Source organism: Cibotium barometz, chromosome 50, assembly GCF_041138505.1.
Source record: "Cibotium barometz isolate CiBa-2024 chromosome 50, ASM4113850v1, whole genome shotgun sequence".
Classification (NCBI taxonomy): Eukaryota; Viridiplantae; Streptophyta; class Polypodiopsida; order Cyatheales; family Cibotiaceae; genus Cibotium; species Cibotium barometz.
In genome coordinates, this window is record NC_141095.1 from 34,034,346 (window position 1) to 34,056,520 (window position 22,175).

At 42.5% G+C, this 22,175-nt stretch overlaps 1 protein-coding gene across 1 annotated transcript in view; it reads right to left on the reverse strand.

The window, feature by feature from the left end:
• The window catches only part of LOC147610045 (uncharacterized), a 43,781-nt gene extending 22,036 nt beyond the window's left edge, over positions 1-21,745 (reverse strand). The window contains exon 1 of the mRNA XM_086787251.1: positions 21,630-21,745. Coding sequence (XP_086643377.1) covers positions 21,630-21,745 — 116 coding nt within the window. The remainder of the gene's footprint in view (positions 1-21,629) is intronic.
• Between the last annotated feature and the right edge of the window lie 430 nt (positions 21,746-22,175).

Consider the following 22,175-nt stretch of genomic DNA (forward strand, 5'->3'; position numbering starts at 1 on the left):
AGCCATATACATATAGAGGGGGTAAAGGAAACATTTAGTATTAATCCATTGACCAATGGGAGCCAAGACACACCTCTGATAGAGGTCACTATTCAGAAGAATCCAATGTGTTCATGTGTGGAGTTCAGAGATAGAGTGGCCAAGAAAAGACCATATCTTGCATGCAAGCACATATACTTTGTGTTCTTAATGATTCTTGGACAGGATGTGAACAACAATATGCATATTCATCAAGTTTGTATTTCTGAGAGAATTGTAAAAGACATGCTAAGTAAGCTATTAGAAGTCATCCTCAACAGCTTTAGGAGCCTGTAACCCACTTTAGTTGAAATATGTATGGGGGTCATGTCATACCAGCTGAACCGTAGTACGAGTTTATTAGTTATTGTTTTGGAAATGTTTTGGTTATTTTATAAATGTTCCTGTCTATTGTCTTTTGTTTGCTAATGGCTCTCCAACATTGTGAATACTATAGATTCAACATCTTTTTAGCGAGCCAAGCAATATGGGTTTAATAGTGATTTTTTGTATCTGCACCATTGGTTCGAAAAAAAATTTATTGCAATGGTCATTTTAGAACATTTCATGTCTTGATTGCTACAGAATTGCACTGTGGTTCCACTCTTCTCTTTAACATTTCATGCTCGCTTAACATCATACCATGCCCCTATCTGCTCACTTTCACAAGAACATGAGCTCTACTCATTGCTTTGTGCTCGCTGTGCTCGCTGCTCTTGGCTCGCTTTTTGACCATCCCCCCATCCATGCATCTCGGGCGGAGTACCTCGATCGTGATATCGCCATCAATTAAAACACGACACGTGCCTCCCAAGCCTAAAGCAACATATCTCGAATGAGATACCAACTAATGCCACGCTAGCAGGTTGAGGTTTCCAGTCATCATCCATGTCACCAATAGAGGTCACCGCCACCACACTATCTCGATCGAGATATTCATGCCACTCGGATCCACATCAATGCCACAGTGTATCCCCCTAGGCATATTTGACCAGCCCATCTCCACCATCCACATATCTCGAACGAGATATTAAAATAAAATCTCGACCATTCATTGAAATACCTCATTCGAGGTATAGAGATGCAATCTCCACCGTCCACATATCTCGAACGAGATATTGAAATTAAATCTCGACCATTGAAATACCTCGTTCGAGGTATAGAGATGCAATCTCCACCGTCCACATATCTCGAACGAGATTGAAATTAAATCTCGACCATTGAAATACCTCGTTCGAGGTATAGAGATGCAATCTCCGTCGTCCATTCACACACATTGGAAGATGCGATCCTAGCCGTTTAAATATCTCGATCGAGGTATTAAATGAATCTCGACCGTCAAACATACCTCGATCGTGGTAATGACTTAGAATCTAAGTCATCCATGTACCTCGAACGAGATACTAATTTCAAATCTCAGTCGTCGATCCTTCACTAATCCTAAAATTAAGTGTGTATCTTGGTCATTTGCCTCACTAACCCTAAAATCTAGAGCGTACATCTTGCAAACCCTGAAGTGCATGATGCCACCGAATCTCGTTCGAGGTTATAAAACTGGGAAAAAAAATTGCCTCATTTTCAAAAGTCATTTTCACTTTCCTTACTCTCTTGATTTGGATTAGCATTAGTGGGCCCATTAGCATTGTTTTATAGCTTCATTAGTGCTACTTAGCACTAAGCATTGGACCTTTCACATTGGACCTTTGTGTTAGGCTTAGGTTTTAGCATGGAGTCATGTGAGGAGGGCTGCTCGTCTATTGTGGACCTCATCGCTCGTGGAGATAGACCGCGAGTTAGCGGCTATCCGGTAGGAGCGCTAGAGACACATCGTCTACATTACATATCATGGTAGACTTGGAGGCGATGCTTTCGTCCCTTCATAGCCTTCACAATATTGTTTATGTAGATGAGTGGATAGCCCACCATCACACTGCTCCTGTGTCACATGGCCTGACATATCATCAGGTCTGTGATCTTGGTCCGATTAGGGATGGAGCCTACTTAGATCTTTTTCTCGATATTCGTGGGATGAGGCATGGGGCGACGGGCAAGCCCCTTACTATTTCACAGTGTTCGCATCCTCGTATGGCGGCACATATCTATAGTTGATATCTATAGTAAGGGGCGGCGGGCAAGCCCCTTACTATTTCACGGTGTTCGCATCCTCGTATGGCGGCACATATCTATAGTCGATATGTTGCGCATATGGGAGGATGCCGAACAACCGCCAAATTCCCATATACTTTGCAAAGCAATTATATGTGGAGTTTGTCTTAGGGGAGGAGGTGGATTACACTAGCCATCGGCCGGGTGTGGTGGTGCTGGCTAAGGCCATCTCCAGGACCAGGGTAGGCGGCCTCCACCAGCCCTTCGTGTAGCTCCTATAGATCCTTCATTTGTGCCTATGTCGACATTCGAGGCTCTTGGCACCTAGTTGGCATCGACGTATGGAGTACCACACGGAGAGCATCTAGCACGTGGTGCGCTTGTTCTCACGATCAATACCGACGAGACAGATGTCGAGGTATTTGCATATTTATTACTTCTTAAGTTTTTTTAGTCATTTATTTACATGTTTATATGTACTTTTCTATATTTTTACATGAGCGACATGGTTGATTGTGTCACGTAGGGTCCCACACCTACCACTGAGAGACTCACTCAGGAGTTGGTAGAGGCGAGAGCAGAGATTAACGGCCTTAGAGCTGCATTACAGAGACGGCAGAGTAGCTACTGCTGCAGAGGCACGGCATGTGAGAGAGTTTGACATCCAGCAGGTAGGTTTCTCTTGCACGTAAAAGAGTTATAATTAAGGTCCTAAGTTATAAATTTCTTTAAGTAATACCTAATGAGAGAGACTAATCAATTATTTTTATGCTTTACTTTTTTGCGTAGGCTCGGACTGAGGTAGAGAGTTCTAGAGCTGAGGCGCAGCATCACATGATTATGGAGCGGATTGCACAGCATAGGGCAGAGCAGTTGATGTTGCATGTTCGAGAGTTTCGCAGATCCTTAGACGAGACAGTGTCCTACTTGCCTTTATATCCACGGCTTGTTAATAGAGGTTTTTTGATGACCTCTCCCCCCTTAGGATGCACCACCATTCCTCCATGATGCCTACTGCGCTCTCTATATCGAGGACATTGACAGTACTTGTGGATATGCTCTGGGATGTGGACATTTTTTCCATTTGTCTTGCATCACCTAGGAGCTAGTATGCTTTTTCGCATGTCCCTCTTGCCGTGCACGCGTCGACCTAGTGACATACAGAGTTTTGGGCATTGATGATCTTCACCTAGGCTTCGCTCGAGTAGATGCTAGGACTGGGCAAGCCTCTTGATTTTACCTTAGCTCTACTGACTTGGGACTCGACGCCGTTGATGACAGAGATCAGGAGCCTGAGGTGCCTCCAAAAATTGAGTGGAGTGCACATGAGTTTGATGCATACCAGAGAGTCCATGAGAGCCAGATCACAGCATACGAGCGTGTGGGTGGTGTTGGTCCTAGTGGAACCTCGTGCTAGCAGCAGTGCTGCTTCTCATGAGCAGCGTGTCCTTACAAAGCAGAGGAGCTTACATGAGCACAGTGGGGCAGACACGTACCATTGCTGATTATAGATTTTGGGTTTACAGACAGAGACGTCTTGCAGTAGCATGACGTAGAGAGAGGGAGAGGGCTATAGCAGCTTATGAGACTCGTGAGCTCCCGAGTATACCGGCACCAGCTCATGATCCTACCTTTGAGGCAGACCTCCTCGCAAATATTCGACGACCCCCGTAGATAGCCGAGACGAGGCCTCCTTGACGTGCACAGCAGCCTCGACGCGCACGTTGACCAGCAGTTAGAGATGACAATTTTGATTAGGTTGCCATTGATAGTGACTAAACTCGGACTAGCTGGGTTAGCTCACTTACATTGTACTTAGATTTATGGGCAGTGACTAACCTCAGACTAGCTGGGGTAGCTCATTTTCATTCTGATGTACTTATTTGATGTTTATATCATTATGAGTTTTTTCATTATTGAGTATCATTACATTTTAGTTGATGTTCTTGATTTTTTTAATTTTTTTAACACTTTGGCTATCATATTGTTTGTTGAAAATCTCCATGCCATCGTACCCAAACATGCTCCGATGGGGGGAACCAAACTTTGCAAGCATATGGGGGGGAGCCCACCCCCACATGCTTGCAAAGTTTGGTCATGATTGGAGCATGTTTGGGTTAGTAATTAGCACCCAGTGTTGGATTTTTCAAGTCTCTTGGTGCTTAAGAGGCCATGGAAAATCCGGGCCTTCCCCATACCATCATACCCAAACATGCTTCGATGGGAACCAAACTTTGCAAGCATATGGGGGAAGCCCACCCCCACATGCATGAAAAGTTTGGTCATAATCCGAGCATGTTTGGATTGGTAATTAGTGCCCAATGAGGATTTTTCAAGTCTCTTGGTGCTTAAGAGGCTATGGAAAATCCGGGCCTTCCCCATACCCATCGTACCCAAACATGCTCCGATGGGAACCAAACTTTGCAAGCGTGTGGGGGGAGCCCACCCCCACATGCATGAAAAGTTTGATCATAATCGGAGCATGTTTGGATTGGTAATTAGCACCCAGTGAGGATTTTTCAAGTCTCTTAGTGCTTAAGAGGCTATGGAAAATCCGGGCCTTCCCCATACCATCGTACCCAAACATGCTACGATGGGAACCAAACTTTGCAAGCATGTGGGAGGGGGGCCACCCCCACATGTTTGCAAAGTCTGGTTACAATCGGAGCATGTTTGGATTGGTAATTACCGGCCAGTGTGGATTTTTCAAGTCTCTTAATGCTTAAGAGGCCATGGAAAATCCGGGCCTTCCCCATACCATCGTACCCAAACATGCTCCGATGGGGATCAAACTTTGCAAGCATGCGGGGGGGCCCCACTCCCACATGCTTGCAAAGTTTGGTCACGATCGGAGCATGTTTGAATTGGTAATTAGTACCCAATGCGGATTTTTCAAGTCTCTTGGTGCTTAAGAGACTATGGAAAATCCGGCCTTCCCCATACCATCGTACCCAAACATGCTCCAATGGGGCCAAACTTTGCAAGCATGTGGCGGTGGGCCCCTCCCACATGCTTGCAATGTTTGGTCATGATCAGGAGCATGTTTGGGTTAGTAATTAGCGCCGCCCAGTGTGGATTTTTTAAGTCTCTTGGTGCTTAAGAGGCCATGGAAAATCCGGGACTTCCCCATACCATCGTACCTAGACATGCTCCAATGGGAACCAAACTTTGCAAGCATATGGGAGGGGCTCACCCCCACATGCTTGCAAAGTTTGGTCATAATTGGAGCATGTTTGGATTGGTAATTAGTGCCCAGTGCGGATTTTTCTAGTCTCTTGGTGCTTAAGAGGCCATGGAAAATCCGGGCTATCCCTATACCATTGTACCCAAACATGCTCGAATGGGTACCAAACTTTGCAAGCATGTGGGGGTGGGTAACTCCCACATTCTCGCAAAGTTTGGTCACGATCGGAGCATGTTTGGGTTAGTAATTAGCACCCAGTACGGATTTTTCAAGTCTCTTTGGTGCTTAAGAGGCCATGGAAAATCCGGGCCTTCCCCATACCATCATACCCAAACATGCTCTGATCGGAACCAAACTTTGCAAGGATGTGGGAGGGACCCACCCCCACATGCTTGCAAAGTTTGGTCACAATCGGAGCATGTTTGAATTGGTAATTAGCGCCCAGTGCAAATTTTTCAAGTCTCTTGGTGCTTAAGAGGCCATGGAAAATCCGGGCCTTCCCCATACCATCGTACCTAAACATAGTCCGATGGGGACCAAACATTGGTAACTAGCGCCCAGTGAGGATTTTCCAAGTCTCTTGGTGCTTAAGAGGCCATGGAGAATCCGGGCCTTCCAAAACTTTGCAAGCATGTGGGAGGGGCCCACCCCCACATGTTTGCAAAGTTTTGTCACAATCGGAGCATGTTTGGCTTGGTAATTTAGCGGCCAGTGTGGATTTTTCAAGTCTCTTAGTGCTTAAGAGGCCATGGAAAATCCGGGCCTTTCCCATATCATCGTACCCAAACATGCTCCGATGGGGACCAAACTTTGCAAGCATGTGGGGGGGACCCACCCCCCACATGCTTGCAAAGTTTGGTCACAATCGAAGCATGTGGGGGGGACCCACCCCCCACACGCTTGCAAAGTTTGGTCACAATCGAAGCATGTTTGAATTGGTAATTAGCGCCCAGTGCAAATTTTTCAAGTCTCTTGGTGCTTAAGAGGCCATGGAAAATCCAGGCCTTCCCTATATCATCATACCCAAACATGCTCCGATGGGGACCAGACTTTGCAAGCATGTGGGGGGGACCCACCCCCACATGCTTACAAAGTTTGGTCACAATCCAAGCATGTTTGAATTGGTAATTAGCGCCCAGTGTGGATTTTTCAAGTCTCTTGGTGCTTAAGAGGCCATGGAAAATCCGTGCCTTTACCATACCATCATACCCAAACATGCTCCGATGGGAACCAAACTTTGCAAGCATGTGGGAGGGGCCCACCCCCACATAATTTAAAAGTTGGGTCACAATTGGAGCATGTTTGGATTGGTAATTAGCACCTAGTGTGGATTTTTCAAGTCTCTTGGTGCTTAAGAGGCCATGGAAAATCCAGGCCATCCCCATACCATCGTACCCAAACATGCTCAGATGGGTACCAAACTTTGTAAGCATGTGGGGGTGGTCCCCTCACATATTCTTGCAAAGTTTGATCATGATCGGAGTATGTTCGGGTTAGTAATGAGCGCCCAGTGCAGATTTTTCAAGTCTCTTTGGTGCTTAAGAGGCCATGGAAAATCCGGGCCTTCTGCATACCATCATACCTAAACATGCTCCAATGGGGACCAAACTTTGCAAACATGTGGGAGGGGCCCACCCCCACATGCTTGCAAAGTTCGGTCACAATTGGAGTATTTTTGAATTGGTAATTAGCACCCAGTGCAGATTTTTCAAGTCTCTTGTTGCTTAAGAGGCCATGGAAAATCCGGGCCTTCCCCATACCATCGTACCCAAACATGGCCCGACTTTGCAAGAATGTGGGAGGAACCCACTCCCACATGCTTGCAAAGTTTGGTCACAATCGGAGCATGTTTGGATTAGTAATTAGTGCCCAGTGTGGATTTTTCAAGTCTCTTGGAGGCCATGGAGAATCCGGGCCTTCCCCATACCATCGTACCCAAACATGCTCCCATTAGAACCAAACTTTGCAAGAATGTGGGAGGACCCACATTCTTGCAAGAATGTGGGGGGACCCACCCCCACATGATTGCAAAGTTTAGTCACAAACGTAGCATGTTTGGATTAGTAATTAGCGTGCAATGCGGATTTTTCAAGTCTCTTGGTACTTAAGAGGCCATGGAAAATCCGGGCCTTCCCCATACCATCATACCCAAACATGCTCCGATGGGGACCAAACTTTGCAAGCATGTGGGGGGGACCCACCCCCACATGCTTGCAAAGTTTTGTCACAATCGGAGCATGTTTGAATTGGTAATTAGCGCCCAGTGCGGATTTTTTAAGTCTCGGTGCTTGAGAGGCCATGGAAAATCCGGGCCTTCCCCATACCATCGTACCCAAACATGCTCCCATTAGGACCAAACTTTGCAAGAATGTGGGGGGGGACCCACCCCCACATGATTGCAAAGTTTAGTCCACAAACGTAGCATGTTTGGATTAGTAATTAGCGCCCAGTGCGGATTTTTCAAGTCTCTTGGTACTTAAGAGGCCATGAAAAATCCGGGCCTTCCCCATACCATCATACCCAAACATGCTCCGATGGGGACCAAACTTTGCAAGCATGTGGGGGGGACCCACACCCACATGCTTGCAAAGTTTTATCACAATCCGAGCATGTTTGAATTGGTAATTAGTGCCCAGTGCAGATTTTTTAAGTCTCTTGGTGCTTAAGAGGCCATGGAAAATCCGGGCCTTCCCCATACCATCATACCCAAACATGCTCCGATGGAAACCAAACTTTGCAAGCATGTGGAAGGGTCCCACCCCCAAATGTTTGCAAAGTTTGGTCACAATTGGAGCATGTTTGGATTGGTATTTAGCGCCCAGTGTGGATTTTTCAAGTCTCGTGGTGCTTAAGAGGCCATGGAAAATCTGGGCCTTCCCGATACCATCGTACCCAAATATACTTTGATGGGGACCAAACTTTGCAAGAATTTGGGGGTGGGCCCCTCCCACATTCTTGCAAAGTTTGGTCATTCGGAGCATGTTCGGGTTAGTAATTAGCGCTCAGTGCAGATTTTTCAAGTCTCTTGATGCTTAAGAGGCCATGGAAAATCCGGGCCTTCCCCATACCATCATACCTAAACATGCTCCGATGGGAACCAAACTTTGCAAGCATGTGGGAGGGACCCACCCTCACATGCTTGCAAAGTTTGGTCCTAATCGGAGCATGTTTGGATTGATAATTAGTGCCTAATGCGGATTTTTGAAGTCTCTTGGTGCTTAAGAGGCTATGGAAAATCCGGGCCTTCCCCATACCATCGTACCCAAACATCCTCTGATGGGGGCTAGATTTTCCAAGCATGTGGCGATGGGCCCCTTCCACATTCTTGCAAAGTTTGGTCATGTGATCGGAGCATGTTCGGGTTAGTAATTAGCGCCCAGTGTGGATTTTTTAAGTCTCTAGGTGCTTAAGAGGCCATAGAAAATCCGGGCCTTCCCCATACCATCATACCTAGACATGCTCCAATGGAAACCAAACTTTGCAATGGGAGGGACTCACCCCCACATGCTTGCAAAGTTTGGTCACAATCGGAGCATGTTTGGATTGGTAATTAGCGCTGAGTGCAGATTTTTCTAGTCTCTTGGTGCTTAAGAGGCCATGGAGAATCCGGGCCATCCCCATACCATCGTACACAAACATGCTCGGATGGGTACCAAACTTTGCAAGCATGTGGGGGTGGGCCCCTCCCATATTTTTGCAAAGTTTGGTCATGATCGGAGCATGTTCAGGTTAGTAATTAGCCCCGAGTGTGGATTTTTCAAGTCTCTTTGGTGCTTAAGAGGCCATGGAAAATCCGGGCCTTCCCCATACCATCATACCCAAAAATGCCTAGATGGAAACCAAACTTTGCAATCATGTGGGAGGGGCCCACTCCCACATGCTTGCAAAGTTTGGTCACAATCGGAGCATGTTTGAATTGGTAATTAGCGCCCAGTGTCAAGTCTCTTGGTGCTTAAGAGGCCATGGAAAATCCGGGCCTTCCCCATACCATCGTACCCAAACATGGTCCGATGGGACCAAACTTTGCAAGAATGTGGGAGGAACCCATCCCCACATGCTTACAAAGTTTGGTCACAATTGGAGCATGTTTGGATTAGTAATTAGTACCCAGTGTGGATTTTTCAAGTCTCTTGGAGGCCATGGAAAATCCGGGCCTTTCCCATACCATCGTACCCAACATACTCCCATGGGGACCAAACTTTGCAAGCATGTGGGGGGGACCCACCCCCACATGCTTGCAAAGTTTAGTCATAATTGCAGCATGTTTGGATTAGTAATTAGCGCCCAGTGCGGATTTTTCAAGTCTCTTGGTACTTGAGAGGCCATGGAAAATCCGGGCCTTCCCCATACCATCGTACCCAAACATGCTCTGATGGGGACCAAACTTTGCAAGCAAGTGAGGGTGAGCCCCTCCCACATGCTTGCAAACTTTGGTCATGATCGAAGCATGTTCGAATTAGTAATTTCAAGTCTCTTGGTGCTTTAGAGGCCATGGAAAATCCGGGCCTTCCCCATACCATCGTACACAAGCATGCTCCAATGGGGATCAAACTTTTCAAGCATGTGGGGGGGGCACCCCCACATGCTTGCAAAGTTTGGTCATGATCAGAGCATGTTTGGGTTAGTAATTAGCACCCAGTGCTTTTGCAAAGTTTGGTGATTTTCAACAAACAATATGTGATGGTGATTTTCAACAAACGATATGATAGCCAAAGTGTTAAAAAATCAGAAAACCATGAACATCAACTAAAATGTAATGATCCTCAATAATGAGAAAACTCATAATGATATAAACATTAACTAAGTACATCAGAATGTGAGCTAACACAGCCACTCTGGGTTTAGCCACCAGGTATTTTGAAAATGAGCTACCCCAGCTATTCTGAGATTAGTCACTCCCAAAAAAATCTAAGTATAATGTAAGTGAGCTAACCTAGCTAGTTTGAGTTTAGTCACTATCAAGATAGAGATCTAGTGAGTAGCATCCTCTCTAGCTCTCAACTGCTCTAGAATGCTCTCATGGTCATCTTGAAGTCGAAAATGAGGGTGAGAACTGTGTTTTCAGCTCTGTACTCGATCAAGAGTGAGCCTGGTAGCAACCACTAGATGAGAGAACTGAAATGCCTCTAACTCCCAATTTCACTACTGGAACTCAAGACTCCCCCGATGAAGTCAAATCTGCTGGTAGAATCGGCCTACCACAATCATGCTATGGGCGTCAAAAGAAAACCCATGATCATCTCTACTGTATCCTGGTCAAGGATGCACTTTGGCCTAGTGCAACTCATCAGATAGTAGTCTACTCCCTCGCTATTTCCCTCACCGCGGCAATAACAACAAATACATCACCCTCCTGTAGCAAATCTGTCCGATCATTCATAACTGACCATGAAGGCAAGACCTGTGTGCTCATCAGACAACACTGGATGTGAAGGATGCTCAGGGGAGAGGAATGTCTATATCCATGCATCTGCCCATCCTCTCGAGGCACAATGTGACCAATCGCCATCCATACATGCTCCACAGAAGCATGCAAACCGTCGTGTGTAAATCGTGGGGACCGCCACGCACGTGCTTCTGATGGAATGTAAGCCCAAGGTGCCAGGTACTGTTTTACAATCATGGGAGGCTCTATGATGAATCATGCCACCATCCACATGCCAAAAAAATCTCTTGACAATCCCAGCATCACGTTTGGGATACAATGATGCTGCACTCCCACACAAATGTTAGGAGCACCACTCGACTACGTGGCCCGTATCTCTGAACCGCTCAGCATCCTGCCACAGCTGATGACGCCTCCTCAGGGCACGTTTCACACACGCGCTTGCACCATCATGCTCTCCCTTCCCATTGACCACTCTCAAAGAATGACCAAATCACTGGGATACTAGACTGCACATGCCACCTATAAATCCATAAAACAAAGTCTTAGTTATTGTTTTCTTTAAGATGTTCTAGTGAATTTAGTTTATTTGCGAATATAAGAGAACCATAAGTACTACCTGTAGAGCCAATAGAATTATCATGACGACTTGAACTGTGCACCACAACCATTTGACCAAACCCATCGCTGGCCACGTACGATCCCACAATCTCGTAAAAAATCATCATGGAGACGAAAACAGTGTTGCTGCACAAAATGTGCATCATGTGAACGATCACTGATATAGAAATGATACTCTCGAATAATGACACGAGTCTCGGGGGTACTCGCTATCCCATCTACATGAGCCTCTGCATGTCGATAGCTAATGTGGACCATAATAGCAACTTGGTGAGGTAAGCAATACAGACGATTAGGATACAAAAAATCAAATAAGTAATATAGCTCAAACACGAAACAAATATTATGAAATATAACCATTACCTACGCTGAGAAGTAATACTAAGATTGTATCTCTCTTGAAAAGGTGTGAAGGTATAGTTCTCTGCAAAATCAATCACAGAGACGACCACACCAATAGGAAACTCTACCATGCATGCTCAGAACTGATGATCTTGCTACTTGGCACAATGACTGTGCCGTATATGGGGGTAGATCTGCTCCCTAAATGTGGCTGTGAAGTGACAACGTGGTGTATGTTTTTCCATGAGCTACAACTTCCTGGACTGTCGACCACTCTGGAGCTGGTGTGTCACATACTCATAACATTGCCGTGGCACTATCTCTTGGTCACTTGCATCAAGATCTACCATCTGTAGATGTGCAAGTGAACCACATGATGTGCAATTGCTCTCCACACAAGGCATCCTATGGAACTGGGCATCTCTTGGTCACTTGCATCAAGATCTGCCATCTGTAGATGTGCAAGTGAACCACATGATGTGCAATTGCTCTCCACACAAGGCATCCTATGGAACTGGGCATCCTCCGTGCGTGCACACAAAAGAGAGTGGATGAAATCACGAGGACTACGAGGCAACTCTCTATGCCCACTAAGAGAACGGAACACATCATAAAAAAGTTTGAACTCAACATGGTAGGAACAACAACATGTGTCATGCTGACGTGAGTACCTCACAAACCAAGGCTTACACCCCTCAAATGACCTTTGCCCAAAGCCACAAACTAAGAATACAACTGTGTTTGGGTCATTTCAAGAAAGCAAGCACCGTGCTCAATGAACACTCCTCTTGTCACTCTCTTACGCAAAGCTTTCTTGAAAACTGGCGGGCACGACAATTCTCCTTCCAAAAACTTTCTATCAAGGCTCTAGTGGTTTCATCTAGTAGGCGATCATGCCTAGCTACACGACCACTACTCGTCCACAAAGCACCAACCTCATTGGCATCTAAACTTTGTCATCTAATAGACCCAACTCTAAGTGCGTGTGGTGCTATGGAAAGGATACAAGATGTGGCACTCACCTTACCCTTCATTTGGGAGCTACTTATGGCTGCCACAATAGCTCGTCGAGTAGCCAAAGATTCCGCAGAGTTCCTCTTCTTGTTAACTATATAGGAATGACGAACACTTTGTAGCACCGCCATGCCAGCTCTCCTCTCTCTCCACCTCCAATGTCGGAAAGCGCCCTACAGTTGGCCATGTTGGGAAGATCAATCAAAGCATCAAGCACACATGCCTGTGATGAAGGCGTGAGGTCTTTGAAATAGGAATGGAAGATTGCATGGGCACGACAATGTGCCCATGACTTTGATAGTTCTTTCCTATCCACACGATGGGCGCCCAAAGGAGGGGGGGTGGGTTCTTGTAGAAGAGAAGGGGAATCAGGAAGGGCGGGTTCATGTGGATTATCTAAACTAAGGGGTAGTGGGGGGGAAGAGGGCGGAGGGAGAGGAAGTGGAAGAGGAGGAGCAAGGCTTGGATCATCGCCACCAACAGAAGGTGTTGCTCGTTGACGTGCTCTCCACTCTCTCTTTCTCTCACGAGCTACCCTTTTCCTCTCCTCCTCTTGAACTTGGTGGACGAGGGGAAGTCTAGTCCTATCACATTTCCGACTCCTACGACTTTGAGAACCCATTCTCAAGGAAGCTAAGAGAGAAAAAATTATGAAGACTCAATGATGGGATAGTACTAGAGATAAGTGTGGGATAGTACTAGAGATGTGTGATTATATAGGAAAAATAGGCTATCCACTTCAAATCTCATTGGATTTCCTATCTAAGATTGATTGGATAATTAAGATAAACATAAAGATAATTAAAGATAAACTATTATCCACTTAAAAATCAATATTATTAATAATATTTATTAACAAGTCTAAATATTTATCATTACTAGATATATAAATATATCTTTAAATTTATCTTTTATTTTATAATTATATAATTATTTTTTTTATAATGTATTTTTTTTAAATTTTATTCAAAGGTTTATTCTACACAAAATATTTTCAATAAATATTAAATTTAAAATTTTATTTTTTTAAATTGAATAACATGAACTTTAAAAATAATATTATTGATCTAATTCTAAAATATAATCCTTTAAAATTAGTGATTTTAAATTCTTTTATTTAATAAGTTATATATATTTTATTATTTAAAATTCTATATTCTATTTCTCTAAATTACTAAATTAATTTTTTTTAAATATATTTTTAAAAAAAAGGAAGGTGGGAAGGAGGTGCCACATGTCACATGCGTGCATGACACATGGCATTCTCTTGACATGTGACACTATTATGGTTGATGTGGCAATTCCATGATGTGGCATGCCATGTCACCAAGTGCAAGGTGGCATGCAAAGGTGGCAAGAAGATGTGGCATTAATGATGACTAGGATGATGAGGTGGGGAGTCAACTAGGTTGACCATGTTGACATGGAATGTGGAGGTGGCAAGGTGAGGTGGCAAGCTGCTTATGTGGATCATCTCAAATCTGCTGATGTGGACATAAAGTGGCATGCATATATAAGATTTGTGCCTACCCAAGCCTCACACATGGAATGATATCTAAGCTTTGAAGTTTACCAAGCCTAGATTTCCAAACCTAACTAGGATTGGCTTTAAACTTGAAAAGGGGAGAGTGGACACAATATGGGAATTTTCGCTTGGGAGGATTGAAAATGGACCTTCCTATACTCAAATTAAGCTAAATTTTTTTAATAAATTCATGGCAACAAGAGTATTGATCCCTAGAGTTTTTAGATTGAAAGATTCAATATTTGATTTTCTAGAATTAAATTACAATTGATTTAATGGGCCTCTGACAGTCATAACAAATTTTCCAAAGTAAATCTACAAAATTTCAACCGTTAGATTTGTAATTTTACCTTATACCCACATTATACTAATCTTTCCCAATCTAATCATCACTAGATCCATACAATCTGAGCATTTAAATGGCAGATGTTGTGGGAGGACAAAATAGTATGTTTTTTTAACAATTCTAAAACCTTTTAAATAATATAAAAAATAGTAGAACACATCAAAAATTACTCGATAAATCAAGTTAAGCTCTATGCTATTTGTATTTGTGATATGCAAAGTGTTTGTGATATGTAAAGTGGGAACATCATATGAGCAATAATGTAAAAGTTATAGGTAATTTACTCACATTCATTGTACCTGTCTAAACCTCCGACAAGGCTTGTATACAATTTTGGTTCCCAAAGAAAAGGGGATTTGCAATTATTGGATATTCGATCAGATTATAGTTTTAGGTGACCAACTTTGCATATGATGTTTCATTAGAAGACCTTGAAGTGAAACTCCTTGGCTACCTAGCAGAGAATAACTATTCTTCTTGAAAAAATGCCTGTTTTCTGGCTAAAGCCAAGGGCGCCCACTACATGAAACTAGATAACCTCATCTTGTAACCACCCATTTCATATTGGGTGTGTAAGTGGTGTGACTAGTTTTAAGTTTGCATGAATATCTGGCTAGGGGGCCTGGGAACTCTTTTCCCTGGTACCCGAGGACAAAACCTAACCAAATTTCTAATTGGAACCCATCACTACAGTGGTTGGGTGGTTGGCTAACCCATGGGACTGGATGGGGTTAGGCTGGACTGATGGATCCCTAAATTGAGACTCAATTCTGTTATGGTACGCTAGATGAAGTAAATCCCAGACAAAAATTGTTCTATGGAAAAGAATCAACGGCTGTGCCTCTCAATGAGGGAAAAAGTGTTGGTCTCTATGATCCAAGTGTAATCTTTCCCTGATTTGACTATGGGACTTACGGGTTCGGTCACATCAGTTCAGTTAGTTAAGACTTTTTGACTACGTTAGAGAAAAATTATCCTAGAGGAATCGCCCGTGCTTTCTGGGCAATGGGAAGTTTTTTCGGGTTCGGTTTTGGAAGAACCGATGGATTAGTCTCTTGTCCGGATATCCGTGGGGGTGACGCCCCGAGTGAGGGACCCTGGCCCGCACAAGAAGTGCTACTTCTGCTGCTGCTAGCGGCCCCGAATTTGTTGCACGGTGGGGATAGGGACCTTACAGCTGGTATTAGAGCAAATTGGCTAAAGTGGATCAAATGATGAGCCAAAAATGTCAAATTGATGAAGTAGCAGTAAAAGGTTGAAATTGTGTGATAAAATTCATACAAATTGTTATACAGACTGAAATTCATAAATTGGTAATTGGGTCTTCAGATAGAAGTACCGCAATTATATGGAATCCCTGACTTGCTCGAGGCCTAGACATGATGGTATTTTCCTTATAATTCTAAGGACCGTGACTACCCATATATACCGAGGGTATAACTGCAGCTCTTTACTAGTAGTATATACAAGTAAATCTAAGACCTTAAAATTATAAGCATAAATGCTATCTAGATGATGAATTCGAATGTGGTTGATATGATTTTAAAATTCTGGTTGAGAACTCATGAGTTGATTTGGATTCTGATTGAAAAATGATGATTCTTGAATTTTGGTTGAAAAGCGATAAGCTGAGCAAAAACCACAATGAGGATGAATGGGATGAATCCCTGTGATGATATTCGTAACTGGAATGATGTTAATGACTTTAGCAAATCACTATGAGATTAGTGGATTGTGCTGACAAATTGCTACTATTAACACTTGACCCAGTGGATCAAGTTAAGGGATGACAAATTAAAAATCTGTATAATTAAAATTCCCATGGAGGACTGTTCAGATGAAAATTTTTGGTCTAATCGACCATTATTGTGTTTGTGAGGAACTAACCAATCTAAAGAACCCCAGAATCAGTTGAATCTAAAATCGGATTTGAATCATAAATAAAGGGACTTAACAAGAATTTTCGTATTGATAAGAGCATGGATCGAGGTCATCGTGGTAGAAATGATAACCCCCAAATCGACGAGGAAGAGCTCGACTTGGATGTTCATAAAACTCTTCATAGATTGTAGCCTGGACCTTTCAAGGGTGAAGGGAAAAACTTGGGTGAGGCTATGGAAAAGTGGATCGAAGCAATGGAAGAGTACTCGATGTCACCGGGCACAATGAGAAGAGCAAAATGGCTCTTGCAAGTCTGAAGATAGTAGAAATAGCCAGAGTGGCATGGAGAAACCACTGCGAGACAAATTATCTAGATCGGAATACCCAGACATGGAATGATCTAAAAAATTACCTAAGGAAGAGGTTCTGTCCTCCCGGCTTTTTGGAACCAAAGATGAACGAATTCTTAGAGTTAACCTAGGGGAGCAGAACTATTGAATTATATCACCAAGCGTTGGCTCTCCTCCTCAAATTCTCGCCACCGCTGGAGGAAGAACAGCTGATGGCGAGGTTCATTCGGGGACTAAACGAACCTTTGAATATCCTGGTGAAGAATGCCAAGCCAGTTTCCATGGCTGAAGCAATGCGGATGGCGAAGGCTTTCACCAAGGCCTTTGATGTCAAAGTGCCGCCGAAGCTAGCACCATCACCTTGCAAAAGGTTTTTAATTCCAGAAGGTGATTCCAACCTTTCGTCGCCTAAAAGATATCAAGGTCAAGCCCAAGATATGGGAAGTTCCAGAATGGAAGAAATGTCCTTTTTCCGAAACTCAATCCCCTGGAATTCAACTTTAGAAGTTCCACCCTTGAACAAGGGAGTGAAATGCTATAACTATCAAGGATTTGGACATCATAGTATGGATTGCCCAACTTTTTTTGGATCAAGGTTTTCGGGGCAGGGAAATCAGGGATCAAGATTCTAGACTCCAGCTCCTTCCTTCCAGAGTAATCAGGTTTCTTTCTGCCAAAATCAAGAAAATCCCAGAGGTAGACCCTCTAACCAACCCGCAGTCTCAATCCAAAGTAATGCAAGACCTCCGCCTCAGAATAGGGGAAGGCAAAGAGAGATATTTCCAAATCAACCATCCACTTCCAAGGCAGTAACGCTGGAAGTAATTGAAGAAGAAGAAGAAGATGAAAGAGATCATACTCCACGTGCGAGATGAGGACATCTCACGTTTTTCAAGTGGGAGAGAATGTAAGATTCCTCCCCAGCCCCTCAAGATGTCCAGTTTCTTCCCCTGTAATCAATCTCCTTTTTAGAATAATAAAAGATCTTATTTCCACCTGTTTTGGCCTAGAGAGAGAAAATTTTCTAGAGAGAGATAACTCAACTTTTAGATATCTTTAGATGGAAAATATCCTTTCTTATTAAACTAAATTCTCGCGAAACAAAAGTTTAAAAAGAATTTCCTAAGGTGCATTAGAGATAAATTATAATCTGCTCAAAAGGCCTTAGCCTAAGGGTCCAAATTTTTAAAAAAATTTAGATTAAGGTTCTGAGGGACCAATTAGATTAATCCAAATGTAGGGAGGAGATAAATTGAAGAAATAAAGAAAAACCCCCCAAAAATGAGTAAATACTCACATAAGATGAAGAGTGGACTGCCAAGGAAAATAGTTAAAAATTTGATTTTTGACACCTCAAAATGGGGATTCCCCCTCATGAAGGAGGCGCATTTTTTCTCATCATTACTCCCCATTTTAAATCAATAAAATGAGATATTTCATCTCTCCTCTCTCCTATTTCAAATCTAGTTCCAAAAAGTAAGCCTGAACTAACCCAAAAATGGTCAAAAATTGACCAAACTGATCTAGAAAATTCTAGAATCAGTTTGCTTGGTTTGAGGCTCAATTTTTCCTATAAATAGAAGCATCCCCCTTTGTAAAAGCTTAATAGTGTTTATGCATTGTTACTCTACTCCTCCCCCCAGAGCCAAAAAACATTGAATTCACTTGTTTTTGACTAATTCCTCTACAAAGAATTGGTGGCCACTCTTGATCCAAACAAGAGTAGAACCCTCAATCCCTCAAGCCAAAGGAAAGCTCACAAAACTCCATGTAAGTTATTAATTCTACTTTTTTTTAAAATTCTAATCTATCATTTTTTGAATTCTTTGCTTTTTAATGTGATTATGGATTATAAGCCTTCAAGAAAAGGCTTCCCCCTTCTCTTCATTAAGAATTTCAGCCTTCAAGAAAAGGCTTCCCCCTTCTCTTCATTAAGAATTTCAGCCTTTCTTTATCCTAAAATGAGTAACAATTAAATTGAGTTAAACTTTTTCTATTGATTACTCTTTAGAAGTGAAAATTTGATTAGATTAGAGTGCTTTATTTCATCTTGGGATAAATTTTAAAGTAAATTTAGAATGTAAAAATTGAGAAATGAGTAACAATTAACCTAGAGGCTGAGGAGGAGACGAAGTGAAGAGATGAGGAGGCTGAGGGGCGGTTTGCGTCAAAAGAAAATGCAGCCCTGATTGTCTTAACGAACGTCTTTGTAATCACATTAAAGGCAAGGTATGCTTAAAGCTGAGCTAGGAATTGATCAGAAGCCAGGTAGAATTTTTCTCTATGTCTAGTGTGTTCTTGTTTTGTCCAAGCAAACCCCCCGTCTCGAAGAGAACTAGGTAGATGGCTACAGGAATCTATCTTACATGACTGTGTTGTTTCTAAGATCTTCTATCTTGGTAAGGGATTTTTCAATTTTTTGTTTATCAAAGGGAAATCTGTGATTGAACTATTTGCCAAGGGTCCTTTGTTCTTTGGTCAAAGGCTAATTCATGTCTTTCCCTTTGACCTACTGTTTGATGTTAATAAAATTATGCAAAATGCATGTCTTGTTTGGGTCGAGGTGATAGGATTTCCCCCTTGGATGAGACCTGCTTTGCGTGACATTGCTCAATCTCTTGGCCCGATGTTGTTTGTCCCTGGTGATGAGGTAGGAGGAAAACAAGAGAACAGTGTATGTATTATATGTAATCCATCTACTGGACTCCTAAATTTCTTGAAGTTGACTTGGGTCAATTAGGGAGCCTTAAATTTGGTGCATTCCCTAGAGCTTGTTTTAGGTGTGGGCCTTTTGGGCATATTGCCAAAGACTATTCGATAGTAGAGACCTCAAGAGGATATCTTAAAGAGGAGTATAGGGGAGGAAACGATAAGGAGAAGGGTCTTTTGGAGTCTTAGAAAGTTGATCCAAAGGGGAAGGAAGTGATGCTAGATACTGGGGAGAATGAGAAGGAAAGAGGATGGGATAAAGTCAAGACTAGAGCCACAAGTGATTTTCATTTAAATATTCTCTTAGGTCATATATTCTCTCTATACGGCTTACTTTACAATCAAACGCAATGTCCTATAATTGAAAACTTTCTAGTGTAGCCAACCTTGCCACTAAGGTATTAAACACTATTTATGTGCACACACAAAAAAACATCACAACATTCACATTTTCCATTCCAATTTTTAATTTTGAAGCATTCAATGAGACAGTGAGAGATATACAAAGTATTTTAATATGCGGTGTCCTCTCTCTCTCTCTCTCTCTCTCTCTCTCTCTCTCTCTCTCTCTCTCTCTCTCTCTCTCTCTCTCTCTCTCTCTCTCTCTCTCTCTCTCTCTCAACTGCAAACACACAAATAGATAGACAAAAAAGGACAACAATAATACCTACCTCAAGTTGAAGAGATATGATATTCGAAACACTAGCTTTGCTCGCTAGCAACCTTGTGCCTTGCCTCTACAAAATCACACACACAAACCAAAACAACAAAAAACTTATGATCTCTCTCTTTCTCTCACTCTCTCTTGATTTCTCAAAGGTAAAGGCTAAATATTTGTGTGTTACATGTGTCTAAAAACCCTAAAAAACCCAATTGTGGAGAGAAGAGCATATCCGATAATTTTTTATTTTTATACACCAACTTTAATATGTCTACAGACATATCTCTACAATGAGCAAAAGAGGGAGAGTATAAGAAAAGGGTTGACAAACAAATAAAATACTTAAAAAGACCTTGTGTAACACCAATGATCACAAAAGGAAAAACAAACCCATATTTAATATTTAGCTAATTAGTGCTTCGGAATACATTTGATAACTATATCAAATACGTGTCGTCTTTCATCTTTGTCACAAAAGCCCATATAATATATTCGGTAAAGATCTATCAAGCCTAGATTTTCTTTTATATACATGAGGGCTATATTCTCCTCTAATGTTTTTGGACATAAACGTATAATAATATTAAAAACATCATTCGATCCACCTAATTCAACTTGCCATCCCATCCCCTGCCAAACCAGTAATGCTCAAACTCTATAGCTAGATTCACCCTTTCCCTTTGAGGAAAGGGTGCTCCTCATGTGCAAAAAAAAATGCGAGTCACCTCTTCCATCTGGTGAGCCATACATACATACATATGTGGAAAGATGTAAGACATATGTATATGGATGATTTTCTATATGAGTATGTATGCACACACATACATACATGCATGCACTCTTATACACACACACACACACACACACACACGCATCCACACTCCACATAACCTTTCAACACACTGAAACTTCACTACAAATATATATGGCACAATATATATCACTCATATAGACCATTATCATAAAATCCTGCATATACTATTAATCAAAGCAAGATATAGAGAAAAGAGTCTTTAAAGACCTAACCATGAATATAAAGAAGTGCAACGTAGATTCTCTCTCTCTGTCTCTCTCTCTCTCACACATATTAAGGGACTAAGGTTATGTAGAAGGGTGAGAGAAGGGTGTGAGTGTGAATAGACTTGAGGTCCACTTGTTCACCGATTTAAAGGTGAAGCCATGAGGCATTTTGTATGAGAGCAAGGCCTAGTTGTATTCATAAACAACTTAATAAGCAAGATATTGTTCTTGTATTTTTTGAGTCTCTCCTCCCCACACACTTGATCTAGCATGAGCACCACGTTTTCTCAACATGGTATCAGAGCTTAGGTGATTTGAACCACTTGTGGTGTAGATTAGGTCAAAAAAATCCATTTTTTCCTTATCTTTCTTATGTGGAGCTCAACCCTCTCATGGTGGAGGAGCTACAGCAGCCTGTAGAAGCCATTTCTCTCAAAACTTTCTTCATGGGAGATGGAGAACATACCCGGGCGTTACCATTCGTATGACTAATTGCATGATTTCTCCTGGCGCTGCACGACGGCATTGCCCACGGAAGGAGTCATCTGCAGTTTCTGTTGCGCCTGCTGGTCGTACAGCCATAGCCCGACTGTAGACCACAATAGGCTAAGCCGTCTTAGGGCTATGGTAGCCCATAGAGTGGAGGACTCACAGCTTAACTTTGAGCTTCAACCATCCACTGTAGCGTTGGTTGGTGGAAGCAAAAGACCAGGTGCCATTTTTTCTTCCCCTCAAGCTCTCCATTAAAGCTTGATTTTTAGAGGTTATTTTAAAGTGTTCTTAAACACTAATAGTGTTATTAAACACTAACGGTGAGTTAATCACCAAAATAAGTGTTATTTTACACTAAAAATATATTTTTAGCATTAATTATATTGTTTAATACTAATTACTCTGTTAATCCAGCAAAGGGAAAGTGTTCTTAAACATTAATAGTGTTATTAAACACTAATGGTGAGTTAATCACCAAAATAAGTGTCATTTGATACTAAAAATGTACCTTTTAGCACTA